Here is a 20,000-nt window from a genome sequence, read left to right on the forward strand (position 1 = left end):
GGGAGCGGCGATTGGTGGCACAGCTCGATGTCTATCTTGCAGACGTGCTGGAAGGGCGGTAGCCCGGCGGGGACGCAGCACGGCAACAGGACCGCTGGCGAGGTGGCCGACTGACAGATGGGGGAGCCAATCGGGGAGGGGGAGGGAGGGCCCCCGTGCAGGCTGCAGCCGGTGGAACCCGAGAGTTGGACCGCCTCCGAGTCCACTTGGACGCCCACCTCTCTCCGTTCCCCCCTCCTGTGAAGATAAAGACTCTCACTGGCGTCAGTCATGGTCGCCGCATTAACTCCACCGTCTTTCTTCTTCTCTTCCTCCTTGCCCGTGGCGGTGGCATTTGCGTCCCCCAGGTGACTCGGTATGCCCTGCAGGGCGCGTGGTATCCTCTCGTCTCCTGGCAACCGCCTTGTGTTGTCAGTCACGTCTACCCCTCGCGCGGCTGCCACTTTGGGTTCCGGCGGTCTCGCATGCTCATCACCGGCGGCAACAGCCGGGTTCGCCAATGTCTCGGCGGTAGAGTCGCAGGCGAGACCCTGAGTTGGACTGGTATTATGGGGTGTCCTGCTGGTGTTCGTATCCACAGCAACAGATAGTCTGCTTGTCATTGTCATTGCAACAGTGGTTCTGGTTTTGGGGCTGGAGCCAGAGACTACATCAGAACCTGGACCCAGAAAACAGAGTTTTTACAAATATATTCTAACGTTTCTTATTTCTTAAAAGAAAATGTAATGCATGTAAATTACCTGGAGCAGAACCAGGGCTCCTCGCAACATCTTTGTGTGGTCCTGCCGGACTGGAACCAAGAGTTTTGCCAGGACCAGACCCAGGACTCCTACTTGCTGGACTTGGTCTATGAGAAAGCATCATGGAGGGAGACAAATCTGCCAGAGCCGACTTTGAGCTTGACCGAACTGGTCCAGGCTTAGTAGAACCTGAGCCTTTAGGATCTGGACTGAGTTTAGCACTGGAGCTTGCAGCCTTGAGGTTGTTGACTTTGGACCCCGATCCAGTTCTAGGGGACAATGGTGAGACAGATCCAACAATGTCCTTGTTAGAGCCAGAGGCCAGCAAATAAGGTTTAGAATTTGAAAGGAAACGAGAATTAGAGCTGAGATTCAACTCAGAAGGTGGTTTAGAATTTGGACTGGTTTTGAGATTCAAACTGTATTTAGAGTCCGATGGACTCTGAGCTTTAGGATCCAGGTTTTCGTTTGACCCCATGCCAGATTTAGAACCCACAACCGTCTTAAAATCTGGACTGGTTTTACTTGGTTTGATTTCAGTGACGATTTTAGAATCACGGCTATCTCCGGAACCCAAACCGGACTTCCAATTGGGACTGGTTTTGGAATTGGATCCAGTTTTGGAGTCTAAGCTGTCCTTTGATCCCCAACTGGTTTTGGAAGCTGAACCGCTTTTGGAATCCAGACTGTCCACGGCTTTGGAACTTGAACTGAATTTTGAACTGGTTTTGGATCCAGAAGCAGCACCTGAATCTTTACCATCGAGATTCTCCTTGGACCCTGATGCGTTACGGTTTCTGGTCCCTGAAGCTTTCCTCTGTGTGGATGGTTTGGTGCTCAGATAACTTGTTTGCGGCGTCTTGGCGCCGAGCAGTACCGTTTCAGCCCTCTGATTTGGCGATTTTGACCCACTCTCCGAACTGGGAGTTCTCGAGTCATGTCTGGTGCTTCCTGGGTCTTGTTTTAGGGTTTTGGTTGACGTTGTTGGGGTTCGATTGGCAAGTTTTGGACTGATAACGTTTGCATCAACTTTTGGGTTGTGGACATTCAGGCTTACCGGAAGGTGTAGAGTTTTCGGCGACTGTGTCCCGAGGCCCATTTCTTTTCCGTGTGATTGCACCTTTGGGTCAACGGTTATTTTGATTGTAGTCTTTGTTGTCGGTCCAGTCGTCGGTGCCCCGTGTGGTTTGGGGTTTGAGACGCTTGCAGATTCCATTCTCTGGACTTGTGGTTTGACTCTGGGGCCGACAGCGACAGTCGTTTGTTCCACCCGGTGGGGTTTTGGACTCGCCGCCATGTTGCCGTGCGTCTTGGGGCCGAGTGTAGAAGTACGTTTGGGGTTTGGGGATTTCAGCCTTTGCTCGCCGCGGCTGTTCGCCGACGCCTCGGTTGTTGGCGAGAGAGAAATGGCTGGAATTTTGCTTGGTAGTCGCCATGGATCGTCTCTTTCGCCTGGTGACGTCACAGCGGTTGTCAGGGTGCTTTCTCCCTTTTCCCCGCCTCCATTTTTCCCATATTCGTTTTTGTTGCCACCGTGCGGCTTCGAGGTCTCCGAGGTTGGGCGGGGGTTGCTCACCGAGGTCAGAGTGAGGTTGAGGTTGAAGTTAGGCTCCGCCCCCCAGTTGGCGTTGGGATCTGCGTTGTCGAGGGCATTTGCAAGCTCCGCCTCCTCTGGAATTGGGCCTTCTGGTTGGACGACAACATTGCCGCGTTTAGAATTATTTGGGGACGTTTCCATCGTTTTTTTTTGTGTGCGAATGTTGGAAGAAGAATTTGGCATTCGAAGGTCAGCTCCTGATTGGCCGGATGGAGAAACAGATAATCAGAACAAGTCAATGTAAATATATTAAATATATTTTCCTGGCTGCTAAATATCAGCTCAGTAAAAAGTGATACAAGTATTTTTAATAAGATAAATATCTGTGGTATAAGAAGTATTCAGATCTTTTACTTCAGTAAAACTATACCGCGGTCAAAAAATACTACACGACAAGTTAAAGTATAAGCAAAATGTTACTACTGGGAATAAACAGTATACATATGTTATTCAAATATCTTAAACAATAAAGAGTACCTGCAGATAGATACTCAAACAGTAATATTCTAGATATTTAAACAGTAATATTATATATATTTAAACAGTAATACTATAGATATTTAAATGACATTTAAACAGTAATATTATAGATATGTAAACAGTATTATTACAGATATTTAAACAGTATTATTACAGATATTTAAACAGTATTATTAGATATTTAAACTGTATTATTACAGATATTTAAACAGTATTATTATAGATATTTAAACAGTATTATTACAGATATTTAAACAGTATTATTACAGATATCTAAACAGTAATATTATATATATTTAAACAGTAATACTATAGATATTTAAATGACATTTAAACAGTAATATTATAGATATGTAAACAGTATTATTACAGATATTTAAACAGTATTATTACAGATATTTAAACAGTATTATTAGATATTTAAACTGTATTATTACAGATATTTAAACAGTATTATTATAGATATTTAAACAGTATTATTACAGATATTTAAACAGTATTATTACAGATATCTAAACAGTATTATTATAGATATTTAAACAGTAATATAGATATTTAAACAGTCATATTATAGATGTGTAAACAGTAATATTAGATATTTAAACAGTAATATTAGATATTTAAACTCTACATACCCATTCATTGAGGACTGAATCCCATCGTGTCCAACGAGCGCCTGACGTCTCCGCTCTCCTCCTTGCTGCTTGAACAGAGGACGCATTTATGAATAAATAAGAGGAGGAAGGAGATCATCATCATCATCGTCATCATCATCATCATCATGTTTTCTCCTCCTTTTTTTGTATGCCTTCGGTCGTTCTCTCCCCGTCGGTTCTTCCTCTTCATCGTTCCTACTCCCCTTTTATTTAAAACCTCCCTCTATTTTATATTATGTTATCTTTATTCATAAACCAGGATGAATGGGACATTGAACTTTACTTCCTTAAAGACACAATTTAAAAATAAAAAAAGACTAGAAAATAAGACGACACTGATTCATTTCAATGAGATCACATTCCTGCATGAAGAAGAAAAGTTTCAGTTGAGAACAATAATATTATAGTTATTTTAATTAATAATATAGTTATTTCAAACAGAAATAATATAGTTATTTTATACAATAATATATAATATATTTATAATATAATATCAGTAATATTATATTTATTTTTAAACAGAAATAATATCGTTGTTTTAAACAATAATATATAATAGATATATAATATAATTATAGTTATTTTAAGCAGGAATATTATAGTAATATTGTATTACTTTTGAAAAAATTAATTAATTTAAAAGTCTGTTCCTGTCCTGATGTAATTAATCTGAATTTGATTTACAATATAATATACTATAAACCAAAAGTTTGTAGTATGTTTGCTATATTTTATTTTATCTTCGTGGCAAATCAACAAACAATCAAAGAGTTAAATTGCAACAAAGCAACAATGAGATTTTATTGTATTTTACTTTTACAGAGATTATTATTAGATAAAATGTGATTTTATGAATGCACACGTACAGAGTGACACTGTGTGTGCTGGTCACCTGGATACTGTAGCTGTCTGTCACGGCCACCTGAGGGCCGTTTGTGGGCGGGCACTAAAGAGAGGGACGACATGCTGAAATTCTCTCATTAAATGCACAAACAATTGAATTATTAAATATAATAAACAGTGTTCTTTTCTCTTTTGTGTACAAATTTGTAAAAAGTTTCCGCTGTTTTTAACCAAACTGTTCAGCATCTACATCAAATAAATTATTATTATATAATGAAGTGTAGAAAAATGTTAGATCTTAAATCTTATTTTCTGTATATAATTATCAGCAGAGCTTTAAATGTATAAAAAGAGTAAATGAAGCCTCGACGCATATTTGAACGCCCGTCTGTCACACACACTCCGGCGGTCTCGGCCAATAGGACGACAGCGACGCTCCCTGACAACAGCAGCTGACTCTGGATTTGTCTTATAGTTGTTCGTTCTCACAGTCTGACGCCTCATTTGGTTGATGGACGTGAGACACGGCGGACAGGAAGCCGCTTACTAGGGAAGAACTGCTTAATTACCTCTCTCTCACACACACACACACACACACACACACACACACACACACACACACACACACACACACACACACACACACACACACACACACACACACACACACACACGTTTGGTTCCTGCCGAGCCGCAGCATGTTGGAGGAGAGCGTCGATGCCGAGCAGTAAGTCACCTCTAAGAAACTCTGGAATAACTTTTTTTTTTTTTAGCACTTTTTTTTTTATCAATAAGTCAATTTAAATTTTTAAAAAAATTGAAACGAGGATACGACTCGATTTACAAGTAGAATAAATATAATTTGCGAATGCAGTTTTAGTCGGTTAACGACCATTTACGTTTAATTAAGAGCTGTTATTTTAGATGTTCTTCTTCATTCCTTCAAAGTAAAAGCTGTAGAATTCAGGATGTATTCACATAGTTTGACATGATTCGTACTCGAAGTGGATTTTGAATTTGTTTGTAAAAACTTTAAATATCGAGTTAGTCTCTGATCGAAGAGGTTTAAACTGCGATTAGTTCCGGCTGCTTTTATTGTGAAACAGGAAGCTGTTTCAGTTTGAACCTGAGCTTGACCCAGTAGCTCAGAGATCTTTGTGAGCGGCCCTACCGGGAACCGTCCGACGTTAAGCTGTATTCTTGCTCCACGTCTACATGTCGTGCGTCCACGTGGCGAGCAGCGAGGCCGCCGGCGAGCCGGACTACTCGCCGGTGTCGTGGCGGGAGTACTTCGACCGCATGGAGGACGTGAGCGCCGGGCCGGACGCCAACGGGGACGTCTACAGGATCTACACGGCGGGGGACGACGGGCCGCTGCTGGTCCTGCTGCACGGAGGAGGACACTCGGCTCTGTCGTGGGCCGTCTTCACCGTGAGTATGCAGCACCATACTGTCCTGAATATCAGCGCCGTGTCTCGGTGTCTCTCTGCGTTGCAGACGGCGATCGGCAGCAGAGTGAGCTGCAGGGTTCTGGCCATGGACCTCCGGGGTCACGGTGAGAGGAGAACCATGAGCTTCACCGCATTGTGTGCACCGCTTCGTGCTACTGGACCCAAAGGCGCCATGTTTTATTCTCTTACGTCTATCGGTGGTCTGTTGGGGAACCAAACCTACGGGGTTGCATAAAGTCGTATTTGGGCCTGGCCCCCCATAGGAAATGGTCTAGAACCGCCACTGGTTGCACACACGTTGAACCAATTTAATTATTTTAAAACCAGTGATATGGACGGCTTCAACATTACATTATTATTGTCTGGTTTTAGTTTAGAGCAATTTAAAATTCATTATCATCAAGATTTGTTCAATAAAACCTGTCCTCAGGTGACACTCTGGTCCACCATCGAGAGGACTTCTCAACTCACACCATGTCCAGGTAACGGCACTCAAACGCACCCCCCATTGACCCCTTGACCTCCAGTCAACACCTCCACCCTGCAAACGAAAGAGTGACGACCGCTGTTTTGCTCCAGCGATGTAGCCAACGTGATTAGAGCCTGCTACGGTGAGACTCCTCCCCCTATCGTCCTGATTGGCCACGGCGTCGGCGGGGCGATCGCCGTGCACACGGCCAGCAACATGGTGCTGCCGACCGCCACGGGCCTGGTGGTGATAGACGTCGTAGAAGGCAAGAGGTCGCCATTTTTATTTGGTCGAACGTCACAAATATCTTGCTCACCGGTCCTCGTTTCCTACTGCAGGAAGTGCGACGGAGGCCCTGCACAGCATCCAGAACTTCCTGAAGGAAAGACCCAAGTCCTTCAAGTCCATGGACCACGCCATAGAGTGGAGGTGAGACCCAACACACCCAAAGAAATGCAGAAACCGTTGGCTGGATCAGAGGAGTCGTCCCCTGGTGGTCAGGAGAGAGAATGCAGCTGTAACACATGAAGCATAGGCTTCTATACAACCAGAGGAGTCGCCCCCTGGTGGTCAGGAGAGAGAATGCAGCTTTAACACATGAAGCATAGACTTCTATACAACCAGAGGAGTTCGCCCCCTGGTGGTCAGGAGAGAGAATGCAGCTTTAACACATGAAGCATAGACTTCTATACAACCAGAGGAGTCGCCCCCTGGTGGTCAGGAGAGAGAATGCAGCTTTAACACATGAAGCATAGACTTCTATACAACCAGAGGAGTCGCCCCCTGGTGGTCAGGAGAGAGAATGCAGCTTTAACACATGAAGCATAGGCTTCTATACAACCAGAGGAGTCGCCCCCTGGTGGTCAGGAGAGAGAATGCAGCTTTAACACATGAAGCATAGACTTCTATACAACCAGAGGAGTCGCCCCCTGGTGGTCAGGAGAGAGAATGCAGCTTTAACACATGAAGCATAGACTTCTATACAACCAGAGGAGTCGCCCCCTGGTGGTCATGATTCCTCACCTATACGGACAACCGTCAAATTCCACAACAACTTGGTCTACCAATGGCTAAATTCAGGGTGACTGTTATTCCGTTTTCCGCCTCCGAACTCTAGAGGAGTGAAGCGCTCGTACGCGTCCTGAGAGATGGAGGATTTAAACATGTTCCACTAGCTAAGAGGAACACTAACGAGGGTATTTTCCTCCTTTCAGTGTCAACAGCGGGCAAATCACAAACCTGGAATCTGCCAAAGTCTCAATGGTTGGTCAGATCAAAAGGTAGGCGGGCTCTGATTGGCCAGTTAGAGGTGGAACCTCCACAGTGATTGGCTTATGCCATATGTCATGTTTTTCCAATTCAAAGTAGATTATGAATAATGTTGTGGGTTTTGTTGAAATATGAACCGGGAAGAGAAAAACAAAACAAGGGTGGATAAACTCCTGGTGCCTATTTTACTTTAAAAATAAGCATAACGTACATTTCCATCACTTTAATTTGATAAATTCAAAATAATCATGCTGCTTGTGTCATTTCATCCTGCAAATGTTGGTAAATGAAAGGATTCGTAAAACTGTGGATAATCACTTCCTGTCTGTTAAGATCTGAGGTGGTGGAGGAGGCGGCCCTCGACGACCCCGTCGGCCCGGTGACCGACGTGGTCGTCGAGGGCAACGGAGAGTCCGACGATCGGAGTGGCGACAAAGACGACGAGGTGAGGCTCAGCGAAGGCCAGGTAGGAAGTAAACACTTCGAGGCATTAAAATACGACGTATAACACACGAGGATTACTTTAAATACCGGGATAAACAAGCTAGATTTAAGTCAACATAACGCAAAACATGAGGACCAGCATACGAGATATTGACATTGATTTACATTAATTGGGTTCATTACTCTATTTTTGTTAATTTTGCCGTCTGATATTTTTTTGTTGTAAAATTATAAACCTGAATAAATATATCTAAAGGAGATGAAGTGACAGAAAATGACACAACAATGACCGTGTTGCGTTATTAATGCCTTTAAGTGTATTCCATTGACTTGCATTCATTACCAATGAATCAGCGTACACAATTATTAACCCTCGACGTCAATCTGTGTGTTTGACGCTTTCAAGATTGTATTATATTCATAACCAAAGCAGGATAATGTACGTGTTGTGACACTTTAGACTTTTCCCTTGACTCACATTCATTATGGACACATTCAAATGCACCAAACACACAAACGTGCCATTTATACCGGCAACGTTTCAATAAAACACACGTCGACAAAAACATTTCAAACGGTACCCCCGTTGACTTTCATTAATCCCCAAACACCGACACGCAACTATCAAAGTCTTCCCATGAACCGAAACACACTCGCACATCAACACGTATCACAATATTTTATGCGATTCCATTGACTTTCAACCACCCAGAAACAGGCAGTAAGTGCAATCCGATGTAATCAAATGAAAAGTCCTGGAATGCGCGTCAATGCCTTGATGTTTTCTTTCTCCCGGCTGTATTGTGGTGCAGAGTTAACCGACCGCGTTGTGTGTCTGTGTGTAAGAGTGTGTACGTGTGGCGTGTAGATCTGTCCAAGTCAGAAAAGTACTGGGACGGCTGGTTTAGAGGAACCTCCAACCTCTTCCTGGCCTGCAACCTGCCCAAGCTCATGCTACTGGCCGGTGGGTATTTAAGGGAAACCTCTGCAGGGCAGAAAGTACTACCTTTTTGTATATTAGCGGGTGTAAAATATTACTTTTATATTAATAATAAGCAGTAAGTAAGCCGCTTCTGTTTCCAGGAATCGACCGGCTTGATAGAGATCTGACTATCGGACAGATGCAAGGTGAGACACTCACATTGTAGTCATGTAGTACATCATAAGTACAGCTTACAATACACACGTTTTACTGGTAGTATTTTAACAATGTGGTATTAGTACTTTTACTGAAGTAAAGGATCGGAATACTTCTTCCTCAATTGTCCAAACAAAAAGATAGAAAACAACCGCCTCCAATAGTCTGGTCCTCTTCAAGGAGGGCGAACGAAGCAGAAGTCAGCGGGGCTGATGGGAAATGTAGTCCTGTAGAGACTAAAGGCCACATGTAGAGAAACAGTGTGGTATTGGGAATACTTGACATTCTTTTCACACTGTGTTTCTACACTAACTGTGAGGGAAAAGGTGAAGGGCTGCAGAGACATCTCTAAGGAAACACACACACTCAGGTGTGTACACACACACACACACACACACACACACGCACACACACACACCTTGAGGCGGCAGATCCTCTCCAGAGACAGCTGCTTCTGTCAGTCAACAACCACGCTGGAAGTGACAGCCCAGGAGTGTGTGTGTGTGTGTGTGTGTGTGTGTGTGTGTGAAGATAAAATAGCGTCAGAGAGATGTGTGTGAGACAGACTGTTCACAGTGTGTGTGTGTGTGTGTGTGTTTACCTGTCTCTCGGTGTGTCTCCAGGTAGATTCATGATGCAGGTGCTGCCCCCCTCTGGACACGCAGTGCATGAAAACAAACCAGAAAAAGTAAGACTTTCTTTCACCACTCAACACTAAAACAGGCAAACTGTAACATGACTTAATCACATCAATAATTATAATTCAATACATATAATAAAAAAAATAATATATATATATATATATAAATACATGCAAAAGTAGAAAATATACATTTTAACAAATATACATTTTAAAATTTTCGTGATATACAATTGAAGAATCTAATTTACGTTTCTAATTAGGATTTTTTAAATTAAGATTAAAATGGAGATCTGAAACACAACCATGAATAAAAAATAAATAAATAGCTTCTGTAATAGTAAGATTCTTCCTTTTTTGGGGGGGGGGGGGGGGGGGGGGGGATACTTATTGGGATACTCATCTGAAATGATGAGTAACTTGTCTGCGTTTGCTTCAGGTGGCTGAAGCTGTGGCTTCCTTCCTGTTGAGACACAAGTTGGCTGAAGCCAGAAGAGAAACCAGCAGGTAAAAGCACCTTTTGGACCTGGAACATCTCTTTTCATTGGAGAACCCAGAAAGCACCGATTAATCCCTGGAACTGTTCTCCGTTCTCTCTTCCAGCTCCAACTCGTTCACACAATGAAGTCTGCAGGTAAAATGTTCTTTTACAAACACAGACACCGGTTTTCCTTTCAGTATTATAGTATTTACAAGTGCATAAAAATACTCAATTACAAGTAAAAGTCAGACATTGAAAATACGTAAAGTACAATAGATTCATCGGCAAAACGTTCTTAAAGCTTAAAGCTTAAAGTTTTGTTTCTGGGAACGTTTTGACCAATATTTTTTAGTCTTTTGTTTAAATACTTCAGGTTCTAAATCTGCAAACACTTTCTGTCTCTCAGGTTGTTTTTCTCAGACCGGCAAAAATAAAAAAGGATCTCCAAGAAGTACCGAGTCAAGTCAACACATGAAAAGTACCACAAAAAAGTACATTTGCTTTGACTTCCCGTCTCTGCCCCGAATGTATTAAAAAGAATACCCTACAATAAATATACTGAATAGTGAAAGTAAAAATTATTTGGTAGTTACTTACTAATACTTAAAAAACGTTAGTCAGTAAATCAAAAACATCATAAAAAATGTAAATCTTGGAGCCACTAAGTCAACATCTCAGCTAACATTTCTAGCTAACGTAAATTAGCTTCCATACGCGCCAGCAAAGGAAATTGATTTTGATCCGGTTTAAGTGAATACTACTATATATATATATATATATATATATATATATATATATATATATATATTTCTGTTTGATTTTGCTGCTTTAAACAATATTCACAGTCAATGAACCTTTACAACTTTGAGACAAACACCAGATATTTATATTACTGCTCTCATCCAAGACAAACAGTTTAAATAGGACTGACTACCTAAGCTAAGCTAATAGCAAGTGCTAGCTGAAGATTTGTAGAAGCACCGACAGTGAAAATATATTTAAGTTGTTTTTAAAGAGTTTTTAGACAAAATATCATTATAGTATTTACTTGACAAAAGGCAGCGACGGAGAACAGAAGTGCCGCTTAAAACTCGGCTAACGTTAAGAAACAAGATATTCTCATTAACGACGAGCAGAAAATAAAATGCACTCTCAAAAAGTCTGGATAAAGAATGAGAGTCATTTGATTTATAAATGGCGACCAGATGATTTAAGATGGATATATTCATTGTTTGGCCGCTAACACGGAGTGAAACATGCTAACGTTAGCGTTAGCAAAGTGGACGGTGGAGCGGTTTGTAGCACGGTAACGTTAAAAAATACGGATGTTCAGTTTGTTCCGCTTCCTCCAGAGAGATGTTTGCTCTGTTACTGATGAATAGAAACAATATAACAGGTTTTATTAGTCTCTTAAGACGTTCTTGGATGTACTTTACAAATAGTAAGTAGCCGTAGCGCCTCAGAAATAAGAAATGTCTGTTCAATGAAGAATTCACTGGGATTTAACTGGTTTTCATTTTATCATTAATGGTAATTTCGTCACCAAGTTTCACCATGAAATGTGTTTTACCTGTGAATAAAGAATACAAAATGGATGGTTAGCATTAGCAAAAATAAACCACTCACAGAAATGTACAGACGTGTCCTCGTAATTACCTTTATAATTTATTTTAGGACCAGGACTGTAAAAACTGGGTTAAAACATAAAATCCAAAAGGATTAATTTTTTTAGGCAAGTTAAAATACATAAAACTCCTTCTACAACTAATAAATTGCTGCTTTTTCTTCCTTCAATTTAAAGTAGTGAGTACATCTTGAATATAATTTTAATTATGCTAAATGCTTGAAACTTTAAGCTTGAAACATTCCTGAAATAATTAAAACAACAAGGATTCAATAGTTTCCTTCATTCGTTTGTTCTTTGTAAATAAATGTTCATCAACAAAACCCAAAGGCCTATAAAGTAAATAAATAAATACGCAGATGTCAAATTCAGATTATTCTGCAATAACAATTTTCATTACTGAAAAAGAAAAAAAGAGAAATATAAATATTTAAAGATGACAAACGAACACCAGACTGGAATAAAGAAAACAAAACCTTTGAATTGAAATTTTATTTAAATTCTGTCCCGAATCAGAACACGTGCAACAACTGAAACACAGAAACAACATGGCGTCACGCCGCCTCGTATTTACAGGTGTGCGCGTAGGTATTTTTGTGTTTGCGTGCACAGGACAACCACACAAACGGACGTCCCCGTAAAACCATTAATATCGTAGAAACACACAACGACCACGACGGCGCTTCACGCCACGTTTCCACGGCGGCGGACGCGGCGGATCAACTTTCCCAGTTTCTCTGGAGGGATCGGAAATGTGTGTTGCTTAAAAAAAAAAAGAAAATATATTCTTCAGGTTACGTTTTCAACACCGTTGTCATGTTTAAGATAAAAAATAAAATAAAAACAAGTCCCAAATCCCAGTGGGATTACGTGATTTGCTCGTTTTCAGGATAGAGATCCAGAAATAACACAAATTACGGTTAATGGCAAAAATATATGGCAGTTGGTCCGCAAACAGAGCAGATTAATCTGGACATATTCCAGTTTTCAATCCACAAAATATCAACACACAATCTCACAAAACAATCCTACAATTTACCCAAATGTGCCCAGAAATGTTGAGGGAAAGACAAGAAATTAAAGAAAATGTAAAGCACATGGGGGGAGAAACTTTTCCAGATCCTTCCAGAGAAACAGAATTAAAGTGCACCAACAAAAAGAGGCGGAGCAACCAATAAAAACACAGCCTCCAGGGAGCCAATCAGACGTCATTACTGGCAGTGACACGAGGGTCCCGATTATTTAATCGACACATTTGCTTGTGGGAAAAAATATTTAGGTAAAAACGATCAATACATTTGAAGCCCGCTGGGTTTCGATGTCAAAGCAAAAAGTAGAAACTTTTTTCTACTTTTTTTAATCTCGCAAAACATTCACACGTTTTTTCAACTTTGCCACAAACACATTTCGGTATCTGGAGGACCGACGTGCCACAGCAGCCTCGGCCTCGACTGGAAGGACGAGAGGATCAAATTCATCTTCACTATCGTGGCAGCAGAGATGCAGTCACAAAAAAAAGAAGAAAAAAAGTATATATATATATATAAAAAAAAAAAAAAACTAAGAATGAAACAAAATGTGCAAATGGAAAAAATAAACATTCTCGGTTAAATGCCTTAAAAAATAAAGCTTACAGCACAATGGAAGTGACTTTTTATTCAACACGTCCACCATCTTTATATGTTAAAGCTAATTCGAGTGTTTGTAGATGAACCAGTGTTTGTTATTATATACTTGGTTTCTGACAACGTAGGAAGAAGACATTCTAAAAAGTCGGTTTCTCACTCTTGAAATGTTGGTACCATTTGAATTCTACGCAATTATCGCAAAAAAAAAAATAATATTTCCAGGTAATTATTCACACTTACTTGAACTACAAATCCTATGATGGCGTGTGGTGGGTTTTCTTATTTCGGAGGCCAGTTGAAACACGTTCTCGGACCTTTAAACTTACGAAAGTTTAAAAAGTCCTTTGCGTACTGTTAGCATGTACAAGTACACAAACGATCGACACTAAAATACTGGATCACGCCAAGGGTCACGCCAAGGGTCACGCCAAGGGCCACGCCAAGGGCCACGCGTGGCGGGGGCTCAGTCTTCGCTGCTCGGAGTCTTCATTACAAAAATAAAAACGTCTCCTCTGGTATCAAAATAGACGACGGTCTTTATCTCTCTCGGCTCCCGTTTGGCAAACGGAGCGTGACGCCGCGCGGCGAACACGTGGAATATACATTTTGTATTTACATGGCCCGGCATCCAGAGACCACTAAGCTCACTGGAGCCGGAGAAGGACGTACTGCTTACGACCTCGGGACGCCGCCGCTCTGTCGTCTTTCACAGCTTGTTTGGCGTTTGAATTTCCAAGCTTGGGGGTTAGGGGGGTGGGGTGGGGGGGTACGGTCACTGCACCCGACGCTTCTTGTGAAGGCGGGTTAAGAAGAACGCATCTTGGGTTTGCTGAAGATCGGAGAAAAGATGCTAGACTAGCGAGAGAGTCGATCCTTGATTGTTGGGGTTGAAGGTAAAGGTGTTTTTTTAAAGGCATCATGAGGCCATGGACACGCCTCAGGGTGGTGGCGGTAATGGACACGCCTCAGGGTGGTGGCGGTAATGGACACGCCTCAGGGTGGTGGCGGTAATGGACACGCCTCAGGGTGGTGGCGGTAATGGACACGCCTCAGGGTGGTGGCGGTAATGGACACGCCTCAGGGTGGTGGCGGTAATGGACACGCCTCAGGGTGGTGGCGGTAATGGACACGCCTCAGGGTGGTGGCGGTAATGGACACGCCTCAGGGTGGTGGCGGTAATGGACACGCCTCAGGGTGGTGGCGGTAATGGATACGCCTCAGGGTGGTGGCGGTAATGGACACGCCTCAGGGTGGTGGCGGTAATGGACACGCGTCACGGTGGCGGCGGTAATGGACACGCCTCAGGGTGGTGGCGGTAATGGACACGCGTCACGGTGGTGGCGGTAATGGACACGCCTCAGGGTGGTGGCGGTAATGGACACGCGTCACGGTGGTGGCGGTAATGGACACGCCTCAAGGTGGTGGCGGTAATGGACACGCCTCAAGGTGGTGGCGGTAATGGACACGCCTCAAGGTGGTGGCGGTAATGGACACGCCTCAAGGTGGTGGCGGTAATGGACACGCCTCAGGGTGGTGGCGGTAATGGACACGCCTCAGGGTGGCGGCGGTAATGGACACGCTTCAGGGTGGTGGCGGTAATGGACACGCCTCAGGGTGGTGGCGGTAATGGACATGCGTCACGGTGGTGGCGGTAATGGACACGCCTCAGGGTGGTGGCGGTAATGGACACGCTTCAGGGTGGTGGCGGTAATGGACACGCCTCAGGGTGGTGGCGGTAATGGACACGCCTCAGGGTGGTGGCGGTAATGGTCACGCTTCAGGGTGGTGGCGGTAATGGACACGCCTCAGGGTGGTGGCGGTAATGGACACGCCTCAGGGTGGTGGCGGTAACGTCCCGTACGGCTGTTTGGAACCAGGACCGACGACAGAAAGCATCCAAACCAAAATACTGCGATTAGGGTGAAAGATGAAAGGAGCCTCGAGTTATACCGAACTACTAAAACACTGCTCGTGGTTGCGGTGTAAATACCGCCACCACGAGTCCAAACACCAGAAGAAGACACAAACCCAAGCAGAGCTGCAATGGAAAGCGTGTCATCACAGAAACAGCACCTTTCAACCAGAGAGTAAACCTCCCGGGAACCCAGACCACCACCAGGAAGTGAGCAGCCCTGATTTTGGACCACCCTCAGGTCCAGTTTACCCGTTGTGCAGGAAAGGTCCAAGAGGGAAGAACGGGGAACGCAATACGCAGAGAATTCTAGATTCCTGCTTTGGCAGACGACTCGGTTCGAGTCCAAGTCAGGTCTTTGTCGCTCTGGTTCAGTGACCGACGGGTAACAGACAGGTGGACTAAGTTACATCCCGGTGTAACGCTGGAAGAGCCCTGTTAGTAAGACCGGGGTCAACACCCACGTTAGACCAGGTTCGGTCCTGGTTCCAACCTCCAAATCCTGGAGTCCAGATAAAAAACCAACACCTTAAACTAACTTAAGTCCACTATGTGCAACACCATCAGTCTAGACTTGGAGTCCCCCCTGGGGTCCAGACAAGATGGTTTGGTCCAGCTGAGTTCTGTATCAGACGGGTCGTTCTCCGGAGCTTCAGGTCCGAACCTGAACGGAGTCTGTTTTCGGCCCGTTGGTGGGGTGGTGGTGGTAGGGGGGCGGCGGGTGGGGGTCAGGGGTTCTGGTCGGGTTCTGTTGGGCTACTCTCAGGACGTGTCTCCCAGCTGACACGGTTCCACGGAGCCCTCCTCGTCTGAGAGACCCGTTTCTACGGTGATGACCAAGGACGCCACCGAGGCGCTGCTCGCCATCGGCTGCAGTTCACCTGGAGGAGAGACGGGGGACCAGGTGAGACTCTCATCCAGAACCAGAACCATACTTCACTGACGTTTGGCTTCATTGAAAAAACAACAACTTTAAAACAAACAGGAAGTTCAGAAATGTGTGATGTGGTGAAACAATGAAAAAGGACCAACTTTTATGGTTTATGTCATTTTAAGTTATTTGTTGGTTGCCTCAGAAACACCACAGTGTGTGTGTGTGTGTGTGTGTGTGCGTGTTACCCGTGTGTGTGTCCGTGGTGGCCGTCATGGGGCTGTCTCTCAGGGTGTCGGGGTCCTGGTAGTCCTGAGGGAGCCCCACTCGCCGCACGCCGGGGTCCAGCACCACCGAGGAGTCGCCCTCGCTCAGCGTGCCGTCGCTGGACGCCCCGGACGCCACGGCCTCCAGGGCCAGGGCCCCGCCCCCTCCCACGCCGCCCAGGGCCAGGTCGTAGTCCAGCGGCAGGTCGTCCAGGCAGTCTGCGTTCAGCTGGAGGGAAGACGCAGGAGTCAGGAACCCATTGATTGAAGGTTGTTTAGAGTATCAATATGTCAATATTGTGAAGTTTGATAAACGGGAGAAGCTCTTGCTGTTTGTTGTCAAAAGTCAAGGGAACAATGATGATTTAAACAAAGGTTCTATGATAAGAGTTAAAGGCCTTTAACCAGAGGAGTCGCCCCCTGGTGGTCAGGAGAGAGAATGCAGCTTTAACACATGAAGCATAGGCTTCTATACAACCAAAAGGAGTCGCCCCCTGGTGGTCAGGAGAGAGAATGCAGCTTTAACACATGAAGCATAGGCTTCTATACAACCAAAGGGAGTCGCCCCCTGGTGGTCAGGAGAGAGAATGCAGCTTTAAAACATGAAGCATAGACTTCTATACAACCAGAGGAGTCGCCCCCTGGTGGTCAGGAGAGAGAATGCAGCTTTAAAACATGAAGCATAGACTTCTATACAACCAAAGGGAGTCGCCCCCTGGTGGTCAGGAGAGAGAATGCCGCTTTAACACATGAAACAGTCTTCTGCACAGTTTTTTGGGGCTGTAAAATAACTGTTGGATTTGCAATAAAACGGTCCGTTTCTTCGTCGGACTCACAGCGATGCCGAGGGCTTTGAGGATGTTCATCTTGCACATGGGACACGTGCGGTGGTCCAGCAGCCACGGATCCACGCAGCTCTTATGGAACAAGTGTCTGCATGGAAAAACAAAAACAACAGTTATTTCTGCTGTCAGGAGGAGGATCGTGTTTACACAAGGTCAGAAAATTAAACAAGTCTTCAGCGTCCCATTTCAGTTTTTACTATAAGTATATTTGACCAGCTGTTCACATAAACTTTAGTTAATGTTTTGATCTGAGGGCCGAAATCAATTCACATGCAAATATAGTTTGGAGTACTTTTACACAAAACCAGAATATACTGAAGGCGTCGACCAATCACAGGCTCTGTAGTCAGTCAACCTGGTCTTACCTTTCACAATAAAAGCCCACTCTTAAATGGAGACAGTTAGTACCTGCAGGGCAGGACGCGGACCACGTCGTTGGCCTTGTAGCCCTCGATGCAGACGGCACAGTTGTCGAAGTCGGCCTCCGTCTCCTGGTCGCCCTTCCTGATGGTGCGGACCTGCAGCTTGCTGATGGCCTTCTTCGCCGCATCGCCAAGACGACGCTGCGAGAGGGGCGGGGCACATTTAGGCCCCCGAGGGGCTTCCCTGACGCCACCTGGTGGCATTGCCTATGAATTGTGGGTAATCGGCGTGGCCTACCTGGTTCCTGTCTCGGGCGTTGGCGTATCTGAACCTCTGGATGTAGTAGAAGACGAGCCAGGCCAGAGAGATGATCATCAGCACGATGAAGGAGATGGACACGAACACCACCGACGTCCGGCTCACGTACTTCTGCAGGTTCCTCGTCCCGATGGTGATCGTCAGGGTCACCGTCACGTTGCGATCCAGCAGGGACGCGACCTCGCGACCTTTCGGCTCAGGGATCATGATGGAGACCACCTCGCCGGAACCTGGAGAGAGACGGGGGAACAGAATCAGATTTATAAAATATATATCCGAATAGAAAAAAAACAAAACACTAAACCATAACTATTGATTATAATTGTGAGCCGTCTGCCTCCTCACTCTGAAGTACTTCCTACATTTGTATATTAATAATTTTGATATTTCCTGAACATACGTAGAACGTTCAGACAATGTCCCTCCATCTTATTTAGTTGTTTTGTAGTGAATGAGTCGGTACATGCATAACCCTGTGGTAAAGGGCCTGCCCCCCACACGTCTGGTTAACTCCTACAGAAGTGTGATAGAAAGCGTCCTCTGCAGTGCTTCACTGTGTGGTGGTCCAGGAGGGACCCGGCCCGGCCGGTTAGACCAGCACAGAGGATTGTGGGAGTGACCCTCCCTGAACTGGTGTGCTGGCGCCTCCAGAAGAAAGCCAGAAACATCTACACAGACATCACACACCCGGGGCACTCTGTTGGATCCACTGCACCAGGAAGAAGACTCAGGACTATTAAAACCTGGACTAACAGGCTGAGGAACAGGTTTTCCCCCAGAGCGGTTTCCTCCATCACCCCGCCACCCCCCAGTGCTGCGGGGACACAAATACACAACACTTGTTCACCTTTAAGCCATTGCTGCCTGTGTTTTATGTTTTATTTATCTTTAAATGTCTCGTCGTAGATGTTTTTATCTGTTACTGCTGCACTGACTGAGTTGCCAACTTAATTTCGTTGTATGTTTTTTACAATGACAATAAACATCCTTACCATATATATAATATTTAAAGTTAAAATGGAAACACGGAGCCCATGAGAGCGACTAGCAGCGTGGAGGAGGTGGATTATTGGGAGGGTAACGAGGCGTCGGGTGAATCCCCCCCGAGGCCGACGCTGAACTCAAACTGACCCCAACAAACGAATTAAAACTACTAAATCAATAAGTCTGCGTCTAAAAATACTCCCCAGGGATCAATATCTCTCTCCACTGACGTTAAGTATTTCCAAACCTTCAACACAGACACAACCAGCTGTTCGATAGAGGACCCTGTTTCTTTGTTCTGATGACGACTTCCTGTCTTTAATGTTTTAATGTTCTGGGTCTGAGGTGGTTCTGGGTCTGAGGTGGTTCTAGGTCAGTGTTAAATGTTGTGTATTTCTATATATTGTTTATTGCAAATGTTTCCATTATAAATAAATTAGTCTTGACTTTACTTCGCGGTACTTGTTCTCACTATGTTCATTGACAAATTCTTTGAATGTTAAAAATAATGAACTGCAGTCTAGAAAAAGTAAAAACATGTCCCAGTTCTGTTTGATGATAAATATCCACACTGACACTTTTATAATTGGGATAAAACTGTCAATCATGTCAATGCATTGGTGTGGTTGCAGACCTACATCAGCCTAAAGCAGCTCACTCCCTGACCCAGAACAGACTGTTGTGATACCGTCTCTAACAAGAGGCCCAGGTGAGTGACATCACCTCTGGCCTAGAAACTGTTCCAATGTTTAATGAACAGTTTAGTTCACGGACTTCAAACACCAGGAGCTGGAAGACAGCTCATGCTGAGGAGAACATCAAAGACAGTTTGCTTTGGCAACACGAAGCATTTAAAGTGGAAGGTGTGGACGGCAAATATTACTCAACATGACTTTAATTAATTCAGTTTACTGTGATGAAACATAAAAGACAGCAAGCATATTAAGACTGAGGAAAAGAGAGGCCTGTCAATCACCTTGT

General features: G+C 44.3%; 3 protein-coding genes across 3 annotated transcripts in view; 1 reads left to right on the top strand and 2 right to left on the bottom strand.

Annotated features, from left to right (window-relative positions):
• si:ch211-149b19.2 (G protein-regulated inducer of neurite outgrowth 1) overlaps positions 1–3,671 on the bottom strand; it is a 4,101-nt gene extending 430 nt beyond the window's left edge. The window contains exons 1-3 of the mRNA XM_034557718.1: positions 3,453–3,671; positions 741–2,426; positions 1–658 (exon numbers count right to left, since the gene is read on the bottom strand). The exon at positions 1–658 is cut by the window's left edge and continues 430 nt beyond it. Coding sequence (XP_034413609.1) covers positions 1–658; positions 741–2,426; positions 3,453–3,456 — 2,348 coding nt within the window. The 5' untranslated portion in view covers positions 3,457–3,671. The remainder of the gene's footprint in view (positions 659–740; positions 2,427–3,452) is intronic.
• A 1,860-nt stretch (positions 3,672–5,531) lies between these two features.
• LOC117748095 (protein phosphatase methylesterase 1-like) lies at positions 5,532–10,352 on the top strand. Its single transcript, XM_034557719.1, has 12 exons — positions 5,532–5,747; positions 5,814–5,871; positions 6,198–6,249; positions 6,347–6,501; positions 6,575–6,665; positions 7,451–7,516; positions 7,839–7,971; positions 8,796–8,913; positions 9,033–9,077; positions 9,711–9,775; positions 10,167–10,234; positions 10,331–10,352. Exons 1-12 carry the CDS (start codon positions 5,532–5,534, stop codon positions 10,350–10,352), a joined length of 1,089 nt encoding a protein of 362 aa, XP_034413610.1.
• A 1,957-nt stretch (positions 10,353–12,309) lies between these two features.
• rnf150b (ring finger protein 150b) overlaps positions 12,310–20,000 on the bottom strand; it is a 9,620-nt gene continuing 1,929 nt past the window's right edge. Inside the window, exons 2-6 of the mRNA XM_034556866.1 lie at positions 18,015–18,265; positions 17,763–17,917; positions 17,346–17,442; positions 16,492–16,738; positions 12,310–16,253 (exon numbers count right to left, since the gene is read on the bottom strand). Of these exons, the coding sequence (XP_034412757.1) occupies positions 16,135–16,253; positions 16,492–16,738; positions 17,346–17,442; positions 17,763–17,917; positions 18,015–18,265 (869 nt within the window). The 3' untranslated portion in view covers positions 12,310–16,134. The remainder of the gene's footprint in view (positions 16,254–16,491; positions 16,739–17,345; positions 17,443–17,762; positions 17,918–18,014; positions 18,266–20,000) is intronic.

This window comes from Cyclopterus lumpus, chromosome 18 (assembly GCF_009769545.1).
Source record: "Cyclopterus lumpus isolate fCycLum1 chromosome 18, fCycLum1.pri, whole genome shotgun sequence".
Taxonomy (NCBI): Eukaryota; Metazoa; Chordata; class Actinopteri; order Perciformes; family Cyclopteridae; genus Cyclopterus; species Cyclopterus lumpus.